Source organism: Schistocerca piceifrons, chromosome 3 (genome assembly GCF_021461385.2).
Source record: "Schistocerca piceifrons isolate TAMUIC-IGC-003096 chromosome 3, iqSchPice1.1, whole genome shotgun sequence".
Taxonomy (NCBI): Eukaryota; Metazoa; Arthropoda; class Insecta; order Orthoptera; family Acrididae; genus Schistocerca; species Schistocerca piceifrons.
In genome coordinates this window covers 142,398,581-142,422,545 of record NC_060140.1, presented here as the reverse complement: position 1 = coordinate 142,422,545, position 23,965 = coordinate 142,398,581, and the positions used below count along the sequence as shown (strand labels likewise).

The 23,965-nt window shown below is 42.9% G+C and overlaps 1 protein-coding gene across 5 annotated transcripts in view; it reads left to right on the top strand.

Moving 5' to 3' along the window:
• The window catches only part of LOC124788181, an 816,659-nt gene extending 793,555 nt beyond the window's left edge, over window positions 1–23,104 (top strand). For 4 of the 5 annotated variants that reach the window (XM_047255341.1, XM_047255337.1, XM_047255339.1 and 1 more), the window contains one exon: window positions 22,850–22,979. In XM_047255341.1, the coding sequence (XP_047111297.1) occupies window positions 22,850–22,852 (3 nt within the window). In that variant the 3' untranslated portion in view covers window positions 22,853–22,979. Of the gene's footprint in view, window positions 1–22,849 lie in introns of all 5 variants that reach the window. The other variant, XM_047255338.1, reaches the window with a different exon arrangement.
• Window positions 23,105–23,965: the final 861 nt, after the last annotated feature.

Sequence of the window (23,965 nt, the reverse complement as noted above, 5' to 3'; positions counted from 1 at the left end):
CGAAAATTACACACTGGATGAAAGAAAAATATAATTCCAATTTATTTGTCTCGGAGGGGAACATTCGACGATACCACACTCGACCTTCCACCCCACGCCGTGCGTGGATGGTGGAGAGCAGTTTTGAAATTTTCAATGGAAACCCCCGTCTTTTATTACAGATTACGATTATAACGCAAAATTTACATACAGTTTGTCAGAAGCATTTTCTTCGTTTCCCCACTGAAGTCTCTGCAGTCGGAGGAATAGAAATGGGTACGCAATCGTAATTTACATGCTACTCAATGGCCCTTGAATATCCAATGGCACGTGGGAACCCACCTACAGGCTGTGAGGGTAGGGCAGGCCAATATTTCGTAACTTCTAATTGGAAACCCCATTCGCAGTGTTGTATACCTCCGACATATCGAACAGGGACTAACCACCGACCCATTGTGGCCGTTGCTCGAGGCGAACGCTGCTCTAGCTTTCCAGTTAGAATAAATGTTCAAATTAATACCACCAACTTCAACACACTCAGTGATCCCCTTTTCAAATGACCGTACGCGGGACAGAAGCATATCTGCGGGAATGTCAGCACAGTCGTTTCTGACGCGGTTGACCATGTCTTCACGGCCTATTGGCACTTTCTGGTACACCTTATCTTTTAAATATCCCCACAGGAAGAAATCCGGGGACCTAAGGGGCCAATTAACAGGACCACCTCTGCCGATCCACCGACCAGTGTAAACACGGAGTAATACCTCCCGTACTTCAGTTGTGTAATGCACTGGGTAGTCATCGTTGAACGTCCAGGGCAACATCCAGCAGACCAAGAGAATCCTCCAGAATATTTTGATCGGATTTGATCGGAAACGGAAGATTCTAGCTAAGTTTAATTTTGTTTTCAGGGAATGGGTAAAAAAAAAAAGACTAGTGCACATTCAAAAAACTATGTATGTACATATAGCTAAGTGTTGGCCGATGACCTGCTCCATATGTGTCGAATGGAAATCCTGAGAATGGCAACACACTCTACGCCACTTTTACTCTTATGTTCTTTTCCTTTTTTTCCATCGGGAAGGATCTTCATTAATAATGAGGGGGTCCTGGGTGCTGTTCCTAGCGGGGTAGATGATTTTCTTCGCTCAGGGACCGGGTCTTTGGATTCTCCTTATCATTTCCTATCAGGCGCATGCAGAGTCTTGCACTAGCAGGCTGAAGAATCCCAGATCGGATCTTCCGAACAATTATGCGTTACGATCGTTTCATTTAATTTTTTTTTTAAATCAACATTTTTAAAATTCATTTTTAGGCGACTTTAAGAGATATTCACTATCAAACAGACAGAAATTGTATGGATAGGACAGCTATAATCAAAGTTTCGCTATTTGAGAGGGCCCCTATGAAAAACCAGTGATCGTTGGACAATGAAACTTTGTAGAAACATTTGTATGAAAGGTAATATATCTAGACTGAAATCTTCATTCTAGAGCGAAGTATGCACTGATACGAAACTTCATGGCATTTTAAAACTGTGTGCTGGACCGAGACTCGAACACGGGACCTTTGGCTTTTAGGGGTGAGGACTCTACAGACTTAGCTACTCAATTATGACTCACGACCCCTCCTCAAATCTGTATTTCCGGCAGTAACTCACCTGCTGCCTTCAGAGTAGGGGCGCATCATTATTATAAAGTTGGGTACCCATATGGTAAACAGATTTTCGTCTACAATGGCTCAAATAGCGGAAGTTTGATTATAACCACCCCATATTGCGCGAGGAATACGTTGTCTGAAGCTACGAAACTGATACTTTAACATATACATGAGTGTAGGACACACTGACAAAAGTAGAGTCCTTATGTGAACAAAATTTCCTTGTTCTGAATTCCGGCCGGGGTGGCCGAGCGGTTCTAGGCGCTACAGTCTGGAACCGCGCGACCGCTACGGTCGCAGGTTCGAATCCTGCCTCGGGCATGGATGTGTGTGATGTCGTTAGGTTAGTTAGGTTTAAGTGGTTCTAAGTTCAAGGGGACTGATGACCACAGAAGTTAAGAGCCATAGTACTCAGAGCCATTTCAACCATTTGAACCTGTTCTGAATGCAGGAAAAAGCTATTCTTAGCGACTTAGAGTGATTTGATTACAGCATGCCCATTGGGCATACTTAACTTTGCTGTAACTTTCGAGATCGAAACACACGCACAGCTTATCACCATCTTCCGGAATCTCAGAAAGGACGAACCATTGTTGTAAGGGACACGGGAACAACATACCGATAACGGAGACAATACACTATAGTGCTAGGAGTGCAGAGCGAGCAGTCACGGCATAGTCTCCGGATAATAGTGTGGAAAGAGGACCTGCCACGGGACCTTCTAGAAGGACTACATCAGGAGAAGATAGTAGGGTTGTTCAACATGTTCTGTCCAATAGAGGGATGAGAAAAACTGTAACAAGAACCATCGGTAATAGGTCAGAGGAAGCTGGGGTTGAGAGCTCAAGTTACCGTATGTCGTTTACAGCTAACATCGTGTCGCAGACAACATAGACGTGTCTGGTATAGAGTTAACGTCTGCTGACGCACTGAATGGTACTGTATGTTGTTCACCGATAAGTTTCTCTTGTATTTGTCGTGATCATATCGACTTTAACGTGTCCGTAGATAACCGGGTAAAAGGTCAGGTGAAGCAGTGATTTTCGAGACCCATTCTTGTCCTACTCTTCGAATCGTTGTGTGAGAAGATGCTATTTGATTTGCAGTTGTTGATGGGAGGCTAAATGCTTATGATCCAGTGTGGAAAGAACGGTAAATCCCGCTGTCATACCTAGCATACACTCGTGATCAGGGTACCAAATGGTATATTATAGCTGGATAATGCAAGACTCCACACTGCAGTTCAAATCACAAACGCCTTGAGGTATTTACGGGTTCTCGACTGTCTTCCCCAGTCTCCTGATTTGTCACTCATAGAGCGTGTCTAGCACGTGATGGGAAAACATACCAGCCTCCAGTCAACAATCTTCATAAACTAACAAAGAATGTCTAGAACGGCAAGAAATTCCTGAAGATATTAGGTCTACAACTACGCTTCGTCCGTTTTTTCTCGAATTTAGAGGATATATTGTGAAAAACTTACAAAAAATTTTTCGCATCAAAGTATTGGCCATCGCTGGTAACTGCTTTCTTCCATAATGAGATTTTCACTCTGCAGCGGAGTGTGCGATGGTATGAAACAACCTGGCAGATTAAAACTGTCTGCCCGACCGAGACTCGAACTCGGGGCCTTTGCCTTTCGCGGGCAAGTGCTCTACCATCTGAGCTACCGAAGCACGACTCACGCCCGGTCCTCACAGCTTTACTTCTGCCAGTATCTCGTCTCCTACCTTCCAAACTTTACAGAAGCTCTCCTGCGAACCTTGCAGAACTAGCACTCCTGAAAGAAAGGATACTGCGGAGACATGGCTTAGCCACAGCCTGGGGGATGTTTCAAGAATGAGATTTTCGCTCTGCAGCGGAGTGTGCGCTGATATGAAACTTCCTGGCAGATTAAAACTGTGTGCCCGACCGAGACTCGAACTCGGGACCGTTGCCTTTCGCGGGCAAGTGCTCTACCATCTCAGCTACCGAAGCACGACTCACGCCCGGTCCTCACAGCTTTACTTCTGCCAGTATCTCGTCTCCTACCTTCCAAACTTTACATATCAGCGCACATTCCGCTGCAGAGTGAAAATCTCATTCTGGAAACATCCCTCAGGCTGTGGCTAAGCCATGTCTCTGCAGTATCCATTCTTTCAGGAGTGCTAGTTCTGCAAGGTTCGCAGGAGAGCTTCTGTAAAGTTTGGAAGGTAGGAGACGAGATACTGGCAGAAGTAAAGCTGTGAGGAGCGTGTGTGAGTCGTGCTTCGGTAGCTCAGATGGTAGAGCACTTGCCCGCGAAAGGCAACGGTCCCGAGATCGAGTCACGGTCGGGTACACAGTTTTAATCTGCCAGGAAGTTCTTGCTTCCATTTTTGGGGCAGTGAACGAATCCTGCGGGTGAAGAACTGGGCGTCGTTTTGGGAAGATCCATGGATAGATTCAATTTTTACACTTGTTCATGTGACTGGAAACGCTGGCCAGCCAGGCCCTGTGCCGTTGGTCGAAAATGGTGGTAGCCAAAGGGAGTAACGTCTGGGGAATATACGCGTGGGATGAGACTTCCTATTTCAACGTTTCTAAATGTGCTTTGACGAGTTTTTTGAAATGGCGTCGAGCATTTCCATGTTGCAAAATCATTTTTTCATGTCAATCGATGCACAATGGCCGCTCGTCTTTCAGTGCTCGGCTCAAACTCACCATTTGCTTTCGGTAACGATCTCCTGCGATTGTTACCGATGGTTTCAGTGCGGAGGAAACCTTCTGCCTTCCACCGCCATGCCGGTCTTCGACGTCAAAATCACCGTTCCTGACGCGTTGAAACCATTCTCTCAACGTTCTTTCACTAATAAGTGCGTCACTTTGGGTATTACCCAGCATTTTACGAGCCCAAGACCAGATCATCTTAGAAAATTAAAGTTACACGCAAACGACGAGAATTCGGCTCCTAAGCTGACGTATTCAGCCGTGAATAGCTTTATGATACACTCACAGACAGACTAATATTTTGATGGCGTTATGTTTGAAAATGGCTAAGCTTATGGTATGATACGATCCGCTACCTGCACCGCCACTTGCCGCTGCTGCCATCTATTCCAAAGCAGTGGTAGCTAAGTTGTAGTACTAATAATATTCCGAGTCTGCTTGCTTCCACGCCATAAAAAATACGAGAGCGTACTCGTGACGTGATAGTTAAGCCTTATACTGATATTGATTATAGACATCAGTTTCGAATGGAATGACGGTTTAATGGTTTAATACCTCTTATGTGATAATCATCTTCACAACGCGTGATTAACATCGGACAGGTGCTCTATGGTGCACCTCTTTAAGTTTCCACCAGTGTATTTAGTTTTAGTTCAGTACGTGTTGTGCAAACATAAACTTTACGTTTGACACAAACTATCGTCCCATTCAGTAAAAAACGAGTCCTCAATTTTACGTCTGCGCTAGGTTCGATTTGCAGCCGCAAACTGTGTGATTTTCCAGTGGTAATTACAGCGATCATCGACTGTACGTGAACTACCAGCTCACAGGCTGTCATCTATCACGTGGAGAGCAGGGCTTAGCCATCCGTGTTCCGCTGTAATACCGGCGTCAATCAGCGCTATCTCATATTAGCGTAAGATTAACGGCGCATTCCAAGCGTCGCCGAACATCAATCATATTCAAGATACTAGAACAGATAGGCCGACAGATAGTTCACATCTTCTGATACTTTATCGACTGCCGCTCTGTCTATACCTTTTGGATAAAGCAACTTCTCTGTGCACAATAGAAAGGTTTTGTAAAGTTAGTGAATGATTTGTTCTATTCCAATCCTCATTAATGGCTGATGAATTTTTCAAAGCAACAAATTAAACCACATACAAATTATTTACTGTTGGAACGGTGTTTGGGACAAACACGTCCGTCATAGCATAAAGCATTATTTGCCTAGTTCCTGTCTACGTTACTTCGGCAAGCGGGGAACTTGAAAAAATATAATCGTGTAAATACGTAGTAATTTGTTAATATGATGAGGTAGAGCGATTATCTTGATATTTTTAGTACTTAATCCAAGCGTTATTGTCTTCCATTGTGTGTGTTGATACAGCCCCAGCGAAGAACCAGTACTAGTAAGCCACGCAGTCTACATCTACATGGATGCTGTGCAACTCAACTTAAATGCCTGCCAGAGGACTCAGTCTGTGTTTGCAAGACCGACGTAACAGACGTGTAAAGTTGAGAACTCGTTGTTTTTGCGGGGTGGGAAGCAAACAGCGAGGTCAATGGTCTGGCTACTTGGACTTTTACAGTGTGTGTAGATTACATTTGCACGTTATGGAAGGAATTCAGTGTTTGGGGTAATAGGAATGGACGGAAAACCGGATGGGGAGATCTGAAAATTGGTGCCATCGGACCCACAGCATTGTAACTATGAGTGGCGTCTGTTGTGTTGGACATGTTCGACACCACTCATATCTGTATTCCCCACCAAGAATCGAAAGTGCCATGAGGTTCTACGGGACGCAATGACACCCGTGAAAATCTCGTTGTTTTCTAACGAATTTTTGATCAATGCATTATTTCGACAATGATGTTGTATTTCAATGTTACCTAAATATTTAAATTAAGGACATCAATTATATAGATGTGAATCCCCGCTCTGAAGTAAGAAACCGTGACTCCTGGGAATTATAAACAACATAGAGGAAGCACATATCCCATAGGAAACTGTTAAGCAACAGAAGACAAATGATTGGAAGTAGCTGACGCATTTAGGCCTTAGCAGGCGCGGCTTGTAATTAAAGGCTCTGAGGCGGAGCCGCCCCAAAATATATGTTAAAGTAAATTTCGCAAGAACGTATTACATAATTTAAATTATCAGGACGAATTTCGCATATTTCCCGTTCCGATTAAAATAACGACGGTCAACGTTTTTGGAACTGTTTGTATCGATAGATGTTTTCCGAATGGTTAGTAGTGTTTAGGCTGCGCCTTGAAACGTCCGTAAGCTGCATGTAGTAGCGGTTTGGGGGCGTGGCTTCTACAAAGTACTGCTCTTTATGGGCGACCCGAAGGCTCAGAGCTTGCAGCCTAAGGGTGTCATACCAACCACCACACACTTTTCAGGTTCCACTATCTATGTAATAAAGGAATGTAGAGTGGCCGAAACTTCGCTATCCAATCTCTGTCTCTGCATATCTCTATTACGCTTCGATGCGTCATTAATCGACATTTAGTATTATTGTTTTGATAATGTTTTACATAGTTGTTTTGTTTCTGCTATTGGCTATTTTATCCACATTTAGAATAAGTTTGCAAATATCCCGCCAGAGTGCACTACACTACAGTAACATACCAGTACTGCCATCTAGCGAGAGTTTCAAAAGTGGTTAGAGGACAAAACGCGCGAAATTTGTCCCATTACTTTACCTTCCTTGCTTGCTGATGCTGACTGCTTTTGTTGATACCGTGTGATATTAGCAAGTTTCTTTTTCGGAGTATATTTTGCAGGATTTTAGTGAGTTTTACTTGCTGGTGAATACCTGCAACATACCGCGAGTGTGAAACAAGCGCAATATGAATCCAGTGTGCAAATTAATAGGTAAAAACTTGGATCACGGCCATAGGATGAAAGTGAAAGAACTGGGTGCTTCCAGACCCGCATTAAAGATCTCTCCGAAACGCGTCTTTTCGTATGATTTGCTGCAAAGTGTCAGAAAATGCAATAATGACGTATAAAAACACTAACCACAGATTTTAACACGAAGTTAGCTTCTAATGATATTTAACACCTGATTATAGAAGATACAGTACGTAAAATTATGGGTAGAGCGTGATCTGCTCACCCCCTCCCCCTGAATTCTTAGTTGTTTACGTCAGACTAATCTGTAGCGTAACCCGAGGTCTATGTTGGCTCTGATCAATAAATGCCACAGCCTTCCCCCGTATAGAAACCACGAGCCGCGCCTGGGCCTTAGTATACATCAGTTACATTTTCATGCATCATTAAATATAGTTAGTATTAGCTAATGTATTGAACACACAACTGAATAATTGTGTATATTCTTATTTTAATTCGTCTAGTGTTGTTTGTACTTGGGATCCATCCACTGTTAGTAGAGGTACATGCAGCTGGTTCACAGTACATTTTGTCTACTTCATAATGTCTGAGCATATTGTGCTTTAGGAAACTAAACAAATGGCAACACACAAGGAACTATCCAAGCAGGTAGTCTAGAGGCCTAGAACTGGAAGGTACTGAAGTTCAGAATAAATGGTTGAGAACTGGTGAAAGGTTAAGTATTTGGGGATAGTTGTAGGTTTTTTATCTTGTTTTTAAATTTTACATCCCATTAGGTTTTTATCTTTTATATAAATTTTTATTATTTTGTTATTTTTAATAATTATTATTGTTTTATCATTATTGTTACTCTAACGATTCGAAAAACATGTGTTTAGAAGACCTATTTCTAGGAAATATGTAAGGGAAATGACACTTCGTTCTTCCTGGATCGTCAGTGTATTTATGAGGAAAAGTATCACCACAGCTGTATCTTGAGAATCTCTACCACAGGACTAGGACGTGCTGCACAGTTACTAGAATAAGTGTTTGGAACTCCTGTCAAGTTGCTTGTGTCCACTTAGGCCACATATTTTTGTTATGGGCTAGACTTCCCATATTCTGCTTTTTACGGCGTGATACTTTGTGGATTGGTCAAGGTCCAGTTTGCATTTCTTCTTTTCCCTTTGAATCCGTATACGTTTCGTCGGTATGTCAAAACATGTGACGTTTCAGATATTTTGGTTTACAGTTTTCGTAATATATAGTGTGTGTTTCAGAAGGGATTGTACCACATTTTTATTGTTGTTCCACCTTATCTGATGGAGTATTGACCTACATATTTATGTACTATATATGATTAGAGATCAGAGGGTATCGGATTGTCTTAGGCACCTGGGCCCACCCCTGAGACAATGAAGTTGTAGCAGTTAGTTTGTAGATGTTTAAATATGTTTTCGGGTTCCTAGGTTTTATTTCGAGTAGGGTTTTACTATGGAGGAATATACTGTTTGAAGTGGGTATTTTAGTTTTGTTTCTTGCGGTTAGGTGTTTGTGTTTATCACACAAAGGTGTAATAGTGAACATAATACTTGAGGGCTGGTATATTTGCTTATTTAAGTGTACATAGTTATCAAAGGTTTTGAGAGGAGGAGCTTTTCAAATATTGGAGACAGCTTGTCACAAAATTGTGTGGTTCATGTACGGTTGCAATGGGTACGTGGTTAGCCTCCACCAAGTTGGTTTCACTTTTACTGTTAGGTTCTTACATCATGTATACAGCTTTGGCATACGTCTTTAAACATCAGTGGACAGTTTTAGTTGGATCTTGTAGGATATCTGGGACCCTTTGTTAAAATTTTGCCGTGATATATGGTGTCGTTTTGATGATTGGTTTGAAACGAGCGAAAGCTGCCATTTTGGATGTCCATTGTTTTTACATATGACGACAGCCATGTGTTTTGTGACCGTGATTCAGGTCTATTCTGTGTTTGTGTTTTATACGCTTACATATATATGGGCTAGAGGAGAAAATGGAGGTACTGACATATACACTCCTGGAAATTGAAATAAGAACACCGTGAATTCATTGTCCCAGGAAGGGGAAACTTTATTGACACATTCCTGGGGTCAGATACATCACATGATCACACTGACAGAACCACAGGCACATAGACACAGGCAACAGAGCATGCACAATGTCGGCACTAGTACAGTGTATATCCACCTTTCGCAGCAATGCAGGCTGCTATTCTCCCATGGAGACGATCGTAGAGATGCTGGATGTAGTCCTGTGGAACGGCTTGCCATGCCATTTCCACCTGGCGCCTCAGTTGGACCAGCGTTCGTGCTGGACGTGCAGACCGCGTGAGACGACGCTTCATCCAGTCCCAAACATGCTCAATGGGGGACAGATCCGGAGATCTTGCTGGCCAGGGTAGTTGACTTACACCTTCTAGAGCACGTTGGGTGGCACGGGATACATGCGGACGTGCATTGTCCTGTTGGAACAGCAAGTTCCCTTGCCGGTCTAGGAATGGTAGAACGATGGGTTCGATGACGGTTTGGATGTACCGTGCACTATTCAGTGTCCCCTCGACGATCACCAGTGGTGTACGGCCAGTGTAGGAGATCGCTCCCCACACCATGATGCCGGGTGTTGGCCCTGTGTGCCTCGGTCGTATGCAGTCCTGATTGTGGCGCTCACCTGCACGGCGCCAAACACGCATACGACCATCATTGGCACCAAGACAGAAGCGACTCTCATCGCTGAAGACGACACGTCTCCATTCGTGCATCCATTCACGCCTGTCGCGACAGCACTGGAGGCGGGCTGCACGATGTTGGGGCGTGAGCGGAAGACGGCCTAACGGTGTGCGGGACCGTAGCCCAGCTTCATGGAGACGGTTGCGAATGGTCCTCGCCGATACCCCAGGAGCAACAGTGTCCCTAATTTGCTGGGAAGTGGCGGTGCGGTCCCCTACGGCACTGCGTAGGATCCTACGGTCTTGGCGTGCATCCGTGCGTCGCTGCGGTCCGGTCCCAGGTCGACGGGCACGTGCACCTTCCGCCGACCACTGGCGACAACATCGATGTACTGTGGAGATCTCACGCCCCACGTGTTGAGCAATTCGGCGGTACGTCCACCCGGTCTCCCGCATGCCCACTATACGCCTTCGCTCAAAGTCCGTCAACTGCACATACGGTTCACGTCCACGCTGTCGCGGCATGCTACCAGTGTTAAAGACTGCGATGGAGCTCCGTATGCTACGGCAAACTGGCTGACACTGACGGCGGCGGTGCACAAATGCTGCGCAGCTAGCGCCATTCGACGGCCAACACCGCGGTTCCTGGTGTGTCCGCTGTGCCGTGCGTGTGATCATTGCTTGTACAGCCCTCTCGCAGTGTCCGGAGCAAGTATGGTGGGTCTGACACACCGGTGTCAATGTGTTCTTTTTTCCATTTCCAGGAGTGTATTCTCCATTGGTACTTCGTAGAATGTTACCTTAAGATTACTTCAACTAATACATTAAGGTACCATAATTTTAAGTGTACGTTGTTTTATAGTTTTTTAGTTTTCAAATTTTGGCATTGTATTATTGTTCTTTGGTAGACAGGGTCTGAGGATGGGGGTAATTTGCCGCCGAGACTAGTAGTATGATAGATTAAAGACATTCTCAATATACAGCTGTTGTGGTACTTTTCCTCATATACTGAGTGGTTATAATTAGACTTGCCCTATTTAACACGTTATATCACGGAAACTAATTACCATAAAAGTACCAAACCTGGTATCATTAATGTCCAGCATATCCGGTGCATGATTTCCATGCGTCACAGCGCCACCGTCCTTTTCCAACTATGGCCACCAAGTGGTGTGATGAGTCGCCGTGATTCACACACCCGACCAGTCACAGTGCACTTGTTAACTTGTCAACATGAGCTTGGACAAAGTGAGCAGGGCATTATTGGTATGGTGTGCGTACTGTAAGACCTTTGGTACACACACCATCAGATTATTTGACTTGTCGCTCTAACGAAGTAGGCGAGTGTCAGCAATATGTCTTGTAGTCTTATCGTAGCGTGTTTATCTTCTGCCATTAGGTCAGACGATAGAAATGCCACTTGCACGCTTAGAGTAGCAGATTGACGGTGACCAACTTTAAACAGATCTTGATTAATTTTCACACACATTTATTAAAATAATAACGAGCATAAAATTACGAAACTTGATTCTGGATGCTATTTGCAATTGACAGTCTGAAGTTCCTTTGGTATTGGTACATTAATCTTATTCTCACATATCTCTGATACTTGACAAAGTGTCTATTCATTTATCTTCATGGCTATCTACAGGAATATGGTAATCTTATTAGGCACAGACTGCAACTTGACTATAGACTGGTAGAGACTAATGTAGAGTGGTACAGACTGGTGCAGACAGACTAATCGGAGGTCTGTACACTCATTTAATACCTTGCACATTCAGGTATCACTGCGCGAGTGTGATCCGCGAGGAGAAAAGGTTCTACATTAGCAGCAATCTCATTGGCTGCGTTACATTTTAATACGCGTATCGGCGGAAGCAGAATTTGGTCCGTCCCTATGGCAGCGCCATCTGGTATTGCGGAGACAGACGAGCGCTGCGCCTGCGCTGTTGTGCTTAGCCGGGCGCGCTCTAGTGGGAAGGTTGTGTACGCGCTGACTACGTGGAACTATGTACACAACAATTGGTGAAGCTGTATTACCAAAGCAATAGTAATGCTGCAGCTACACTTCGAGAATATCACCGACTGAGAAGATTATGGATGGGTCCCCTTTCTCCATCTGCTGTGCGGAGCATGATAGAGAAGTTCGAATCAACTGGAGAACTTGGCGTCGCTCCAGGAAGAGGCCGACGATCGGTGCACCACAGGTGGTTGACGACATCGCTGTTGCTATGGCAGACAACACAGCGCGCTATTCCCGATCATTAGGCAGTGCGTGTGCTGTTTCACGACAGTTGAACAACTCGTGGTGCACTGTACAGAAGGTGCTTCGAACCGTTCTGAAATGGTATCCGTACAAAATCCACATTGTAGATCAGCTTGCACCACAGGACGCACAACAACGTGTTGACTACGCTCTTCACTTTCTCGCAAGGATTGAAATTTACCAGGGCTGGACATGGACCACCTTATGGACAGACGAAGCTCATTTTTTCCTGACGGGTGAGGCGAATACTCAGAATTTTCGAGTTTGGGGATCTTCATCTCCAGTCACAATGCATGAAGTACCTCTATACGGTGAATGTGTCAGCGTATACTGTGGATTTACGGCTATGTTCGTTGGCCCATTCATTTTTGAAGAGGTACGCAGTGTGACTGGCCTGCATTATTGCGATATGCTTTGCCAGCATGTCATATCCGCCCTACAGGAGAAGCGCATTAACTCCACAGTTTTCATGCAACTTGAGGCCGCACCGCTCATCGCTCCTGAAGTTCACCTGCTTCTCCGAAACACATTTGGAAACGATCGAATTCCTGGCCGGCACGATCAGCTCACCTCCTCCCCCCCCCCCCCCCCCCCACCCCTCTGTGATTTCTGGTTGTGGGGCTGCCTAAGCACGGGGTTCATCAGAAGAATATTGACACATATGCTGACCTGACCTGAAGCGCAGCATATCAAGAGAGGGAGCCAGCGTACTTACAGACATGCTCTGTTTTGCTGTGCAGAATGCGATCCTGCGCTTTCAGACCCTTCTGGACATTGATGGACGCTATACTTTCGTTGCAGTAATGGTACCGGTATTTAATGATATGGTGTACCGAAGCAGCACATCAATAGTGTTTCAATTCAATTGATTCTGCATTATTTCTCTTCCCCATGTCCTTGGCATTAAGGCTAGCAAGTTTGATATTCGTACGGTAATTATTTTCCGTTTTATAACGTGTTAAATAGAGAAAATTTAACTATAACCACCCGGTGTGTCATCAGCTGAAGTCCCTCCCCCATGCAGTAAGATGGACATCCACATATTATCTATTTATCTCACAATGACTGTTTCAAGTGTCACGTGTCAAGTAGTAACTGAAGATGAAGATTGTCAACAGATTACTAGCTACCAAGAGGAAACTGTTTTCGTGTTCAGTCATATTCATATATTTCACTTCACTTCTATGATAATAAAGAACTTTTTCGTTGTCAATGTGAAAGGAGCTTCCTTCCCTCCCGCTGCACTTCCATGAGGGTGACGAATCTGGCCACGGTGACCTGCGGTCGCTTCTCACTCGTCGACTCGTCTTCTCTGACAGAAACGTGTCAGTGTACCAGTCGTGACTCAATACGAAAGCCGAATGAACGATTTTGATGTTGTAAAGTAGCAATCGCAAGCCGCAATAACCGGCAGTCAGAGTCGGATGGCCTCTAGCGAGTCGGTGTTTTGTCAGACTCTGCTTGGTATAAGATGAAAAATAAGTGATGCGGCGTGTACAACTGCAAATTTGCGTCATTTAGAAGAAGAGCGATGTCTGGAATGAGTTAGATGCCGTAGTATACACTTCAGACGGAAAACATACAAATTTCGCCCATTGCAAACAAAGTGGTTGTTTGTTCCGTCTTCACCACGAGAAAGGAGATGAACTCCGCCAAACAAAGAGGGGGCACACAGCAACGTCACTGTTACATCCCTGCTGCTTCTGTATTCCTTTGGTCATGACAGCTTTTGTTTTTGGGCTAACAGCGATCTCTTAGCTTATCATTCATTTCTGCAACTATCTCTAAGACTTCTGTCAATTTATGTTAATAATTAATAATCCCCATTTAAAGAATAAACCTCATCCTCTTGTCCTGTTTTCGTGTACTGTCGTCTCAGAGTCGATACGTGTGGAAACTGCACGTCAGCATAATTGTCAGATGTTCCCTGTATATGTATCAAGTAGTATCAATAAATTTCCAGCGGTACATACGTACAATTTACGTAGAAAACACACACACAGATATACAGGGTGAATCACCAACATTACCGCTGGATATATTTCGTAAACCACATCAAATACTGACGAATCGATTCCACAGACCGAACGTGAGGAGAGGGGCTAGTGAAATTGGTTAATACAAACCATAAAAAAATGCACGGAAGTATGTTTTTTAACACAAACCTATGTTTTTTAAATGGAACCCCGTTAGTTTTGTTACCACATCTGAACATATAAACAAATACGTAATCAGTGGCGTTTGTTGCATTGTAAAATGTTAATTACATCCGGAGATATTGTAACCTAAAGTTGACGCTTGAGTACCACTCCTCCGCTGTTCGATCGTGTGTATCCGAGAGCACCGAATTACGTAGGGATCCAAAGTGAACGGTGATGGACCTTAGGTACAGAAAAGACTGGAACAGCACATTACGTTCACATGCTAACACCTTTTTATTGGTCTTTTTCATTGACGCACATGTACATTACCATGAGGGGTGAGGTACACGTACACACGTGGTTTCCGTTTTCAATTATGGAGTGGAATAGAGTGTGTCCCGACATGTCAGGCCAATAGATGTTCAATGTGGTGGCCATCATTTGCTGCACACAATTGCAATCTCTGGCGTAATGAATGTCGTACACGCCGCAGTACATGTGGTGTAATGTCGCCGCAGGCTGCCACAATACGTTGTTTCATATCCTCTGGGGTTGTAGGCATATCACGGTACACATTCTCCTTTAACGTACCCCACAGAAAGAAGTCCAGAGGTGTAAGATCAGGAGAACGGGCTGGCGAATTTATGCGTCCTCCACGTCCTATGAAACGCCCGTCGAACATCCTGTCAAGGGTCAGCCTAGTGTTAATTGCGAAATGTGCAGGTGCACCATCACGCTGATACCACATACGTCGGCGCGTTCCCAGTGGGACATTTTCGAGCAACGTTGGCAGATCATTCTGTAGAAACGCGATGTATGTTGCAGCTGTTTGTGCCCCTGCGATGAAGTGAGGACCAATGAGGTGGTCGTCAAAGATTCCGCACCATACATTTACAGTCCACGGTCGCTGTCGCTCTACCTGTCTGAGCCAGCGAGGATTGTCCACAGACCAGTATTGCATGTTCCGTAGATTCACTGCGCCGTGGTTTGTGAAACCCGCTTCATCGGTAAACATGTAGAACTGCAACGCATTCTCTGTTAATGCCCATTGACAGAATTGCACTCGATGATTAAAGTCATCACCATGTAATTGGTGATGTGGCGACACATGAAACGGGTGAAAGCGGTGACGATGCAGTATGCGCATGACACTACTTTGACTCAGTCCACCGGCTCTCGCAGTGTCCCGTGTACTCATGTGTGGGTTCATGGCAACAGCAGCTAACACACCAACTGCACCCGCTTCTCCTGTGACGGGCCTGTTACGGACCCGTTTGCGTGCTACGACCATACCTGTCGCATACAGTTGGCAGTAGATGTTTTGCAATGTGCGGCACGTTGGATGCTCTCTGTCCGGGTACCGTTCTGCATACACCCTGCAGGCTTCAGCTGCATTTCGTCGGCACTCGCCATAGATGAGTATCATCTCCGCCTTTTCAGAGTTCGAATACACCATGGTCACAGTTCCTACAACACTACACTATCACAGACGTCTGGTAACACGGTGTACTACAGTTGGTCTCCGTGCGGAGACGAATGCAGAATAACAATAGCAGCAAGCGCTACATGCGGACACTGCGACAGCTAGACCAAACCACAACAGTGCACTACAGCCACACTCGTAAACACGGTCGTCATCGTAAACATGTCCCTGCAGATGCTGCTCGCCGTCCGTGGCCCGTGTTTGTTACAACACGCAACTGAACGTGGGAGGTTTCAAGCGTCAACTTTAGGTTACAATATCTCCGGATGTAATTAACATTTTACAATGCAACAAACGGCATGATTAGGTATTTGTTTATATGTTCAGATTTGCTAACAAAAGTAACGTGGTTCCATTTAAAAAAACGTAGGTTTGTGTTAAAAAACATACTTCCGTGCATTTTTGTATGGTTTGTATTAAACAATTACACTAGCACCTCTCCTCACGTTCGGTCTGTGGAATCGGTTCGTCAGTATTTGATGTGGTTTACGAAATATATCCAGCGGTAACGTTAGGTGACTCACCCTGTGTATATAAGGTGTCCCATTTATCTTGACCACTCTAAATAACTGTTTGTCCAGATGCAAATTTCAAAATGTTTCAAACAAGTGTCGTTTAGCCGTCAGGGAGACATCAATCAACATGACTGCCTTCGTTGTAGCTTTGTTTTTCACAAAAATATGAACAGCGGTATGACTTTTTTAAATGGCACCCTGTATTTTTTATTTGGTAATTCATTTTCTCTCCTAAAGACCTATTCAGAAATGTATCACTGCGTACCATTCACTGAAACACAACGTAATTAATTACATATCATTGCCTTTGAGCCCGGGTTCACCAATTTGCCCACTTGCTGGAGTTGTCAGAAAACAAACCCAAGTAAAAAAAAACACACACACACAAAATTGACTTTGACTCTCCTGTACCATTGCCAGGAGTAGAAAATTCAACGGTGCTCAAAGTGGTGACCCTGGACACCGCTACACTGGTGCACTCGTTGAATGAAAGAATTACTTACCGCTTCCAGTGTTGCTTGCTGAAGAGAATAACAAGCAAGCACAATACGTTCCTGAATGACCTCTGGAGTTGTTGGAATATCGCGATAGACGTCTTTAACGCATCCTCAAAGAAAAAAGTCCAGAAGATTTAAATCAGGAGACCTAGCAGACCAAGTAACTGTTCCTCTTCGATCAACCCATCTGGCAGGATACCTTCGGTTCAGAACACGACGTGCACGCAAGGCATTATGTGCTGGACATCCATCGTGTTGATACCACATATGCATTCTGGTTCTTAGCGGCACTTCATTCAGAAGAGGAGGAAAGAATTCGTCTGAGGAAGTTGGTATACGCTGCGCCGTTTAGACTACCATTGATGAAATAAGGGCCAATAATTGTAGTACCAAGCATTCCACACCACACGTTAACTCTCCATTGACGCTGATGTTCAACCTGTCTAAGCCATCGTGGGTTGTCGCTAGACCAATAATGTATGTTCCTTGTATTTACCTGTCCTCTGTTTGAGAAGGAACATTAATCGGTAAATAGAACATTGTAGAAGAAGTTCGGGTTGTCGAGGATTTGCTGCTGTGCCCACAGACAGAACTTTACACGATTCTGGAAATCATGCCCATGCAATTCTTGATGTGGGTGTACATGGTAAGGATGGAACCGGGAACGTGTAAGAACGCAGTTTGCAGGAAGGACAGCCTTTATTATACGCCTACTCTAGACAACAGTATTTAAAAGGACTAAGCGACTGTACTAAATGTACCCGTACATAACAAAAGAGTTTTGCAATTAATGTTCTGCTAACTTACATTGCCCATAGAAGAGTAGCATTACTACCTTCGCTTCGTTGGTGTACATTCTACGCACACAACTCTGCAGCTGACGATGGTTGATGGAATGACCGGTGTGCATTCTACTTATGTTTAGATTTGTCCTCTGTCAGCGTCAGCACGTGGATGTGATCCATTACCCCGAGTACCTACACTAAGCTCTGAGAGCGTCAACGTCAATGTTGTGTTATGTAAATAATAACGTTTTGTTTCAGTGAATAGTGCTCTGTGATACATTTTTGAATCGGTCTTTAGGAGAGGAAATGAATTACCGAATAAAAGTACAGGGTGCCATTTAAAAAGTCATATCGCTGTTCATATCTTAGTAAAAAACAAAGCTTCAACGAAGTCTCCCTGACGGCTAAAGATCATTTGCGTGAAACATTTTGTAGTTTGCACCTGGACAAACAATTATTCAGGGTGGTTAAGATAAATGGGACACCATATATATATATATATATATATATATATATATATATATATATATATTTCTGAAACTATCTATACGATGATGTAGGTTAAGATACCAGGTATCACACAAGGCGACCATTCATCCTCCCTGGTGGGCCCTCGTTTGCCAGTAATTGACGAAAATAAGCCAAAATTTTGTGTAACTATCAACAGCGTTAAAAAGTTTCGTTATATCGTGCGGATGCGTGGTATAACGGATCGGATAATAGCTTCATACGAGGGAACTTGTGGGCTCGAATTTAGTTTTTATTTTTAAATCCTTATGCTAATTACGTTGGTCATCATTTATATTCACTTTCGTCTGTCACATAATTTTAAACATGATATCAACTTCTTCATTTGCTCTCATTTTTATTCCTATGGTTCTTTCTCCACTTGAAATCTTTGTTCTCGTGTTTTAACTAACTTTTTGTATTAATTTCAATTTAATTTCTTTTATTTCATCTTTTTTTTCGTCAACCTTATTGCGTTCATTACATCTGTTTCTCATTTCGCTTGAATTCATTTTACCTATAAACCTGTCTTTCATTTAAATTTTCATCTGCTTTATTTTGACCGTAGTGCAGTCCGTATTATATTTTGTTTTAAATGTTAGTATGACGATTACCGCGCAATAAAGATACACACCCGGTAGCAAATATACATTTTTCACATCATTGCACAAATATAGATTATTTCGTCTTTTTTTAGCAGATAGGTCGGAATCTTCATATAATTGAATCTTGTAATAAATAAATATAATTAACTTCATATTCACAAAAATTCCGACTGGAAAAGAATGGTATAAAGAAAAAATGAAAGAAATAGAAAGTTCACACGGTGATTCAAATGACGTGACAAAGGAATAGAAATAAAAAATTGCATTTAAACCAATTAATTGAAGAGAAAGTAATGATCGAAGTAATTTCGATAAAGATTTAAAACTAGGAGAATTAATGCACCTGACCCGATTCGAACTCTTTTTAAAGCCATTAAGAGCCACACAAAGTTCCTAATTTTGTTTCGTTAATAACTCGCAAAGAGGGCCCACCAGGGCGAATAGCTGCAGTGTGTGATACCTGGGATCTAGACCTACATCACCGTACAGATAGTTTCAAAAAGTCGACCACACCGCTGTGAGCTCTCCTCGTAAGCTTCACAGCGATAGTTTATTGTTAATACAATATACAGAAGAAGTTTGTATGATTTTCTTATCTTTTGTGAATGTATACCGAGATCAGAGGTGAAGTCTGTGTACTCGCTTTAAACTCGCAGCGGGGCCTGTGACGTCATCTCCCAACCCGTTGCATGTCCAGAGACTGGACTCTGGAGTTTTTGCCTCAGCCCCTTTAGCTGAAAACTCATCACTTGAGCCTGTTGTTGCGTACAAGTGAATTTTACTAGCGTAGAGGAAGGACAAGTACACGAGTACGCAGTTGTAACTAAGAACTCGCTACATTGCCACTACACATACAACCGTTCGCCATGACTAAGAATTCATCTCTGATTTCTAGTTGGTATACTTTAACAAAGGTCAAGAAAATTATAGAAACTCAATCTGTATACTGTGTTAACAATAAACTACCACTGTAAGGCTTTGTGATATTCTTATTTTTACTTGATACATCTGAAGTAAATTAGGCATACAGCTGGTACTGGGAGAGAAACATGCTACTTCCTCAAGTATACCAGCTAGCTACTCTTTGTCTCCCATTCTTACGTCAAATTTACGTCTGTAAATAATAAGTCCGTTCATGGTATATTACTGTCTCAACTGCTGCTTCACAACGAACGCTGCTACTTGGCATGTGCTAACAGAAGTTTCCAGCCACAAAATATAGGTACTGAGATAAGATGTAGAAAGAGTGTCTGCGAGACATGTTTTTAATATTCTTTTGAGCTAGTAGGGATTTCCAATATCCCACATAGCTCCATTCTTGACCCTAAACAAGGAGACAAAAAAAAAGGTTCAAATGGCTCTGAGCACTATGGGACTTAACTACTGTGGTCATCAGTCCCCTAGAACTTAGAACTACTTAAACCTAACTAACCTAAGGACATCACACACATCCATGCTCGAGGCAGGATTCGAACCTGCGACCGTAGCAGTCACGCGGTTCCGGACTGCGCGCCTAGAACCGCTAGACCACCGCGGCCGGCAACAAGGAGACAAAATCAATCTGAAAACTAATTTTGTGGCTTCTATCATGACTATGTGAATCCCAGTGCAACTGAAACTGATTTTTATTATCTTCAACAAAAATCTTTAAAGAGTAAATGCAAATATATCTGTAAGTGAGTATAAGAATTTGGAGGTCTTTGAAAAGTCTTCTGCATGGTGTACCTTTGTCTACTTTACACAATATTCTTACTACTTGCTTTTGCCAAACGAACACTTTATTTACTTTATGTTCACTTCCTCAAAAGGTAATTGCATTAGAAAATATGGAATGAAAATATGGAAAAATAAACTAACACTCACGTGTTTATGATTTTTTTAAATTTATTAAATTTTCTCATTTGAATTATTTGTGTTTTAATTAGTGTTTTTTACAACTTTATTAGAATGTAATGTTTTAGGTTATATTCAAATTCGAAAGTGTCCAAATAAGGTCAATGAAAAATATCTCTGCCGACTTTGCACACTGAAGAGTGCTCCTTGATTATTTTACCTATGTGTTAACTCCATTTTAACGTCTTATCCAGTTGGATCTCAATACACTTTACACAATGTGTTTCATTCAGTATATAACCATTAATGTATAGTTCTGGTGTTAACAAGGCATGATTGATTTTTTGAACTTTCATTAGATGATTATTAGTGAGTTAACTCGTAAACTATTAGCCTTGAAATATTCACAGACCTGTTCAGCAACCATCTGAGCTGTCACTGCTAACGACGAATTTGGACATGTGATTGATAGACGTATGTTATCAGAATTTGTTACAGTTCTTGTACCACCCTTTAAAGTGACTGGAAGATTATTTACGTAGGTCATGAAGAAGTATAGTCCCAGTCACTGACCTTCTGGGACTCCACCTATTATGTCCCCCCATTCTGAGGTCAGTTTCGTGGCTGTCATATTGTCGGTGATACTGTCAGCTTTCCGTGACCTGTCCATGTAAAGGGTACGATATTAATAACGTAACTCTTCACTTTTCGTACGAGAATTTTCTGCTCCATACAATCAAAGGGGTCGACAAGACCACAAAATATAACAGCAGGATAGATTTTTTGTTTACCTTTCCAGACTGAGTGGTGTCGTATTGCCTTCTCTGTGGAGAATCCTTTATAAAACCCATTCTCAGAGACACTTAGTAAGTTCTGCTCGGTTAACCCCTTCACAATCAATTTGTTTCTCTGTGTGACAGATACAAATATATAATCGTTTTAATTAGTGTCGTGGCGGTAATAATGCAAAAACTATTTCCCACTCTTTCGTTTTCCAGCGCAGTGAGAAGTGGGACCTCGGTTCAAAATGGTTCAAATGGCTCTCAGCACTATGGGACTTAACATTTGTCATCAGTCCCCTAGACTTAGAACTACTTAAACCTAACTAACATAGGGACGTAACACACATCCATGCCCGAGGCAGGATTCGAACCTGCGACCGTAGCAGCAGCGCAGTTCCGGACTGAATCGCCTAGAACCTCTCGGTCACAGCGGCCGGCGGGATGTCGGTACCTCGGTGTTTCAGAATAAGACTGTGCAAAAACTACAAGAATACAGAAAAAAATAAGCACTCGTCAATGGATAGGGCCGCTCTCTAAGTTCGCGAATCACATTACAGGTGCTCAGTAAGGGTACCGTCTGTTACGCGACGAATATCAGTATACGCATGCAATGCATTGATACCAATTTCCCAAGAAGGCGAGGTAGTAAGTAGCCCGCTTCGCAAATCTGTTTGGTGGGTTGCTTATGTGCAGACGCGAACTTATTCCGTGCGACGATACGGAACTTGAAGACAATACAACCCATAGGCGGAATCTATAATTATAAAAATTCTGCAAACCATTAGGAGGCTCCCCTTTGCCAGTGGGACATTGATACATAGCAGTAAAGTGCAGCAAAATCCCACTGGTTCCCTGATAATCCATAACAGGACACCTACAATCCTAATGGTAGTGGAAAAGTTAAACTTTCTATCATACACCTGCCGCCTCAAACAATTTTTATGGCCGAGCGGTTCTAGGGGCTCCAGTCCGGAACCGCGCTGCTGCTGCGGTCGCAGGTCGAATCCTGCCTCGGGCATGGATGTGTGTGATTTCTTTAGGTTGGTAAGGTTTAAGTAGTTCTAAGTTCTAGGGGACTGATGACCTGAGATGTTAATTCCCATTGTGCTTAGAGCCGTTTTCATTTTTTTATCACTTTTTACCGTCTTCCATATACTAGGTATGATTGATGTGACAAATAAATCTTTATTTTATCCAGATGACACATTTGTTTATTCTTGTACAAATGAACTGGAATATGTGAATATGGATGGACGTGCGTAAGACGTTTCCTTAACAGTGAAGAATATGTATTGGCGCGCTTCGTGTTACGCAGCCACTTAAAAACCACGCACACGTCGATACAGTGATTGTGGGACACACAAGTCCAGTAGGAGCCCGGATGGAACGCGTTTCGCTTCTGAAAAGCTCTTAGGACTCTGCTCTCCAGTAAATAGGAACAGTTCATGCAACTTCATAACCCCTACAAATGTTTAAAAACGCTACAGTGTATACAGTAAGCGGTAACGTTGTTAACAGAATATTCATCATGAGGTTCATCAGCTCGTTTCTTTGTGCAGTGATGCGGAAGAACGAAGGCCTATGGAGGGAAACACAGCCGCCTCATCACGAAACTTCCTACTGCCTGAAGCTACAGACGCTCAACACCGCAGGAGAGGTGGCTGTACGTGAAGTTTACGCTTTGCCTGCATACTACTGCAAGTTCCACGACGCTTAACATAAATTTAAGCTGTTGTTGAGCTTGTTTGAATCTGTGTAAGTTATCGCTGTTTGTTCGTTTACTTGCTTTATAAGAATAAATACGTGTTATGGGATTTGTTTCTTCATTCTACAGTATAAATGATTTACTTTCCATTCCCTGTTTTTTCCTAACATGTTTACCTACTTTCTGATCACATCCATACTAGAAATGAGCAAATGTTTTCCTTCTGTAATCTACGTTGAATATCCCTTTAAATATAAACATAATTTATATTAATCCGTGAGAAATCATGCCACCAATTTATTTCTAATTTGACGTTACGAAATGTTGTGTTACTCACTGAATCACATGGAAATTGCACATTGTACCTGTTCATGACTAGTTGTATATTCAATTACTCGACCAAGTGGTAAAATTAAAAAGAAAGGTACTTAAAATGCAAAAAAAGAGACACTTTTCTCCCGTATTGCCACTGGAACACGCGAGGTCGAGATAGTGATGTTTGTAAAACTTATAATTTGCTCTGTTGTGATATCAACACTTATTTTCTGATCTCCATACACAAATTGTTAGTGCATGTTGTCACTGACTCCAAGAAGAAGGAATGAAGGACGTTTTAGAGTTTAACGTTCCATCTACAATGAGGTCCTGTAGACATGGGTTGATTCTAAACTCGCTGTGACCACCAGGTCCAACTACGTCGATTATACTGTCAGAAGAAGAGTCCCTGCTCTTGGTCCACACAGTTCAATTCATTGCACACAGCAATACAAAAATGTCTGTTACAAAATGTCGCACAGTCATTATGTTGGGAAGGTAATACGTATCAAAGAATAGCAGCGCTGAATCAGATGTTCATCAAGTACCTTCTTTCAATGCGGTATTGTACCTCTGCTAAGTGGTTAAAGTGTAGGAACGGCTGCCAAGTTGCAGACGTATTTACTTTTATTTCCTAATTTTAGTCTGAGTGGTA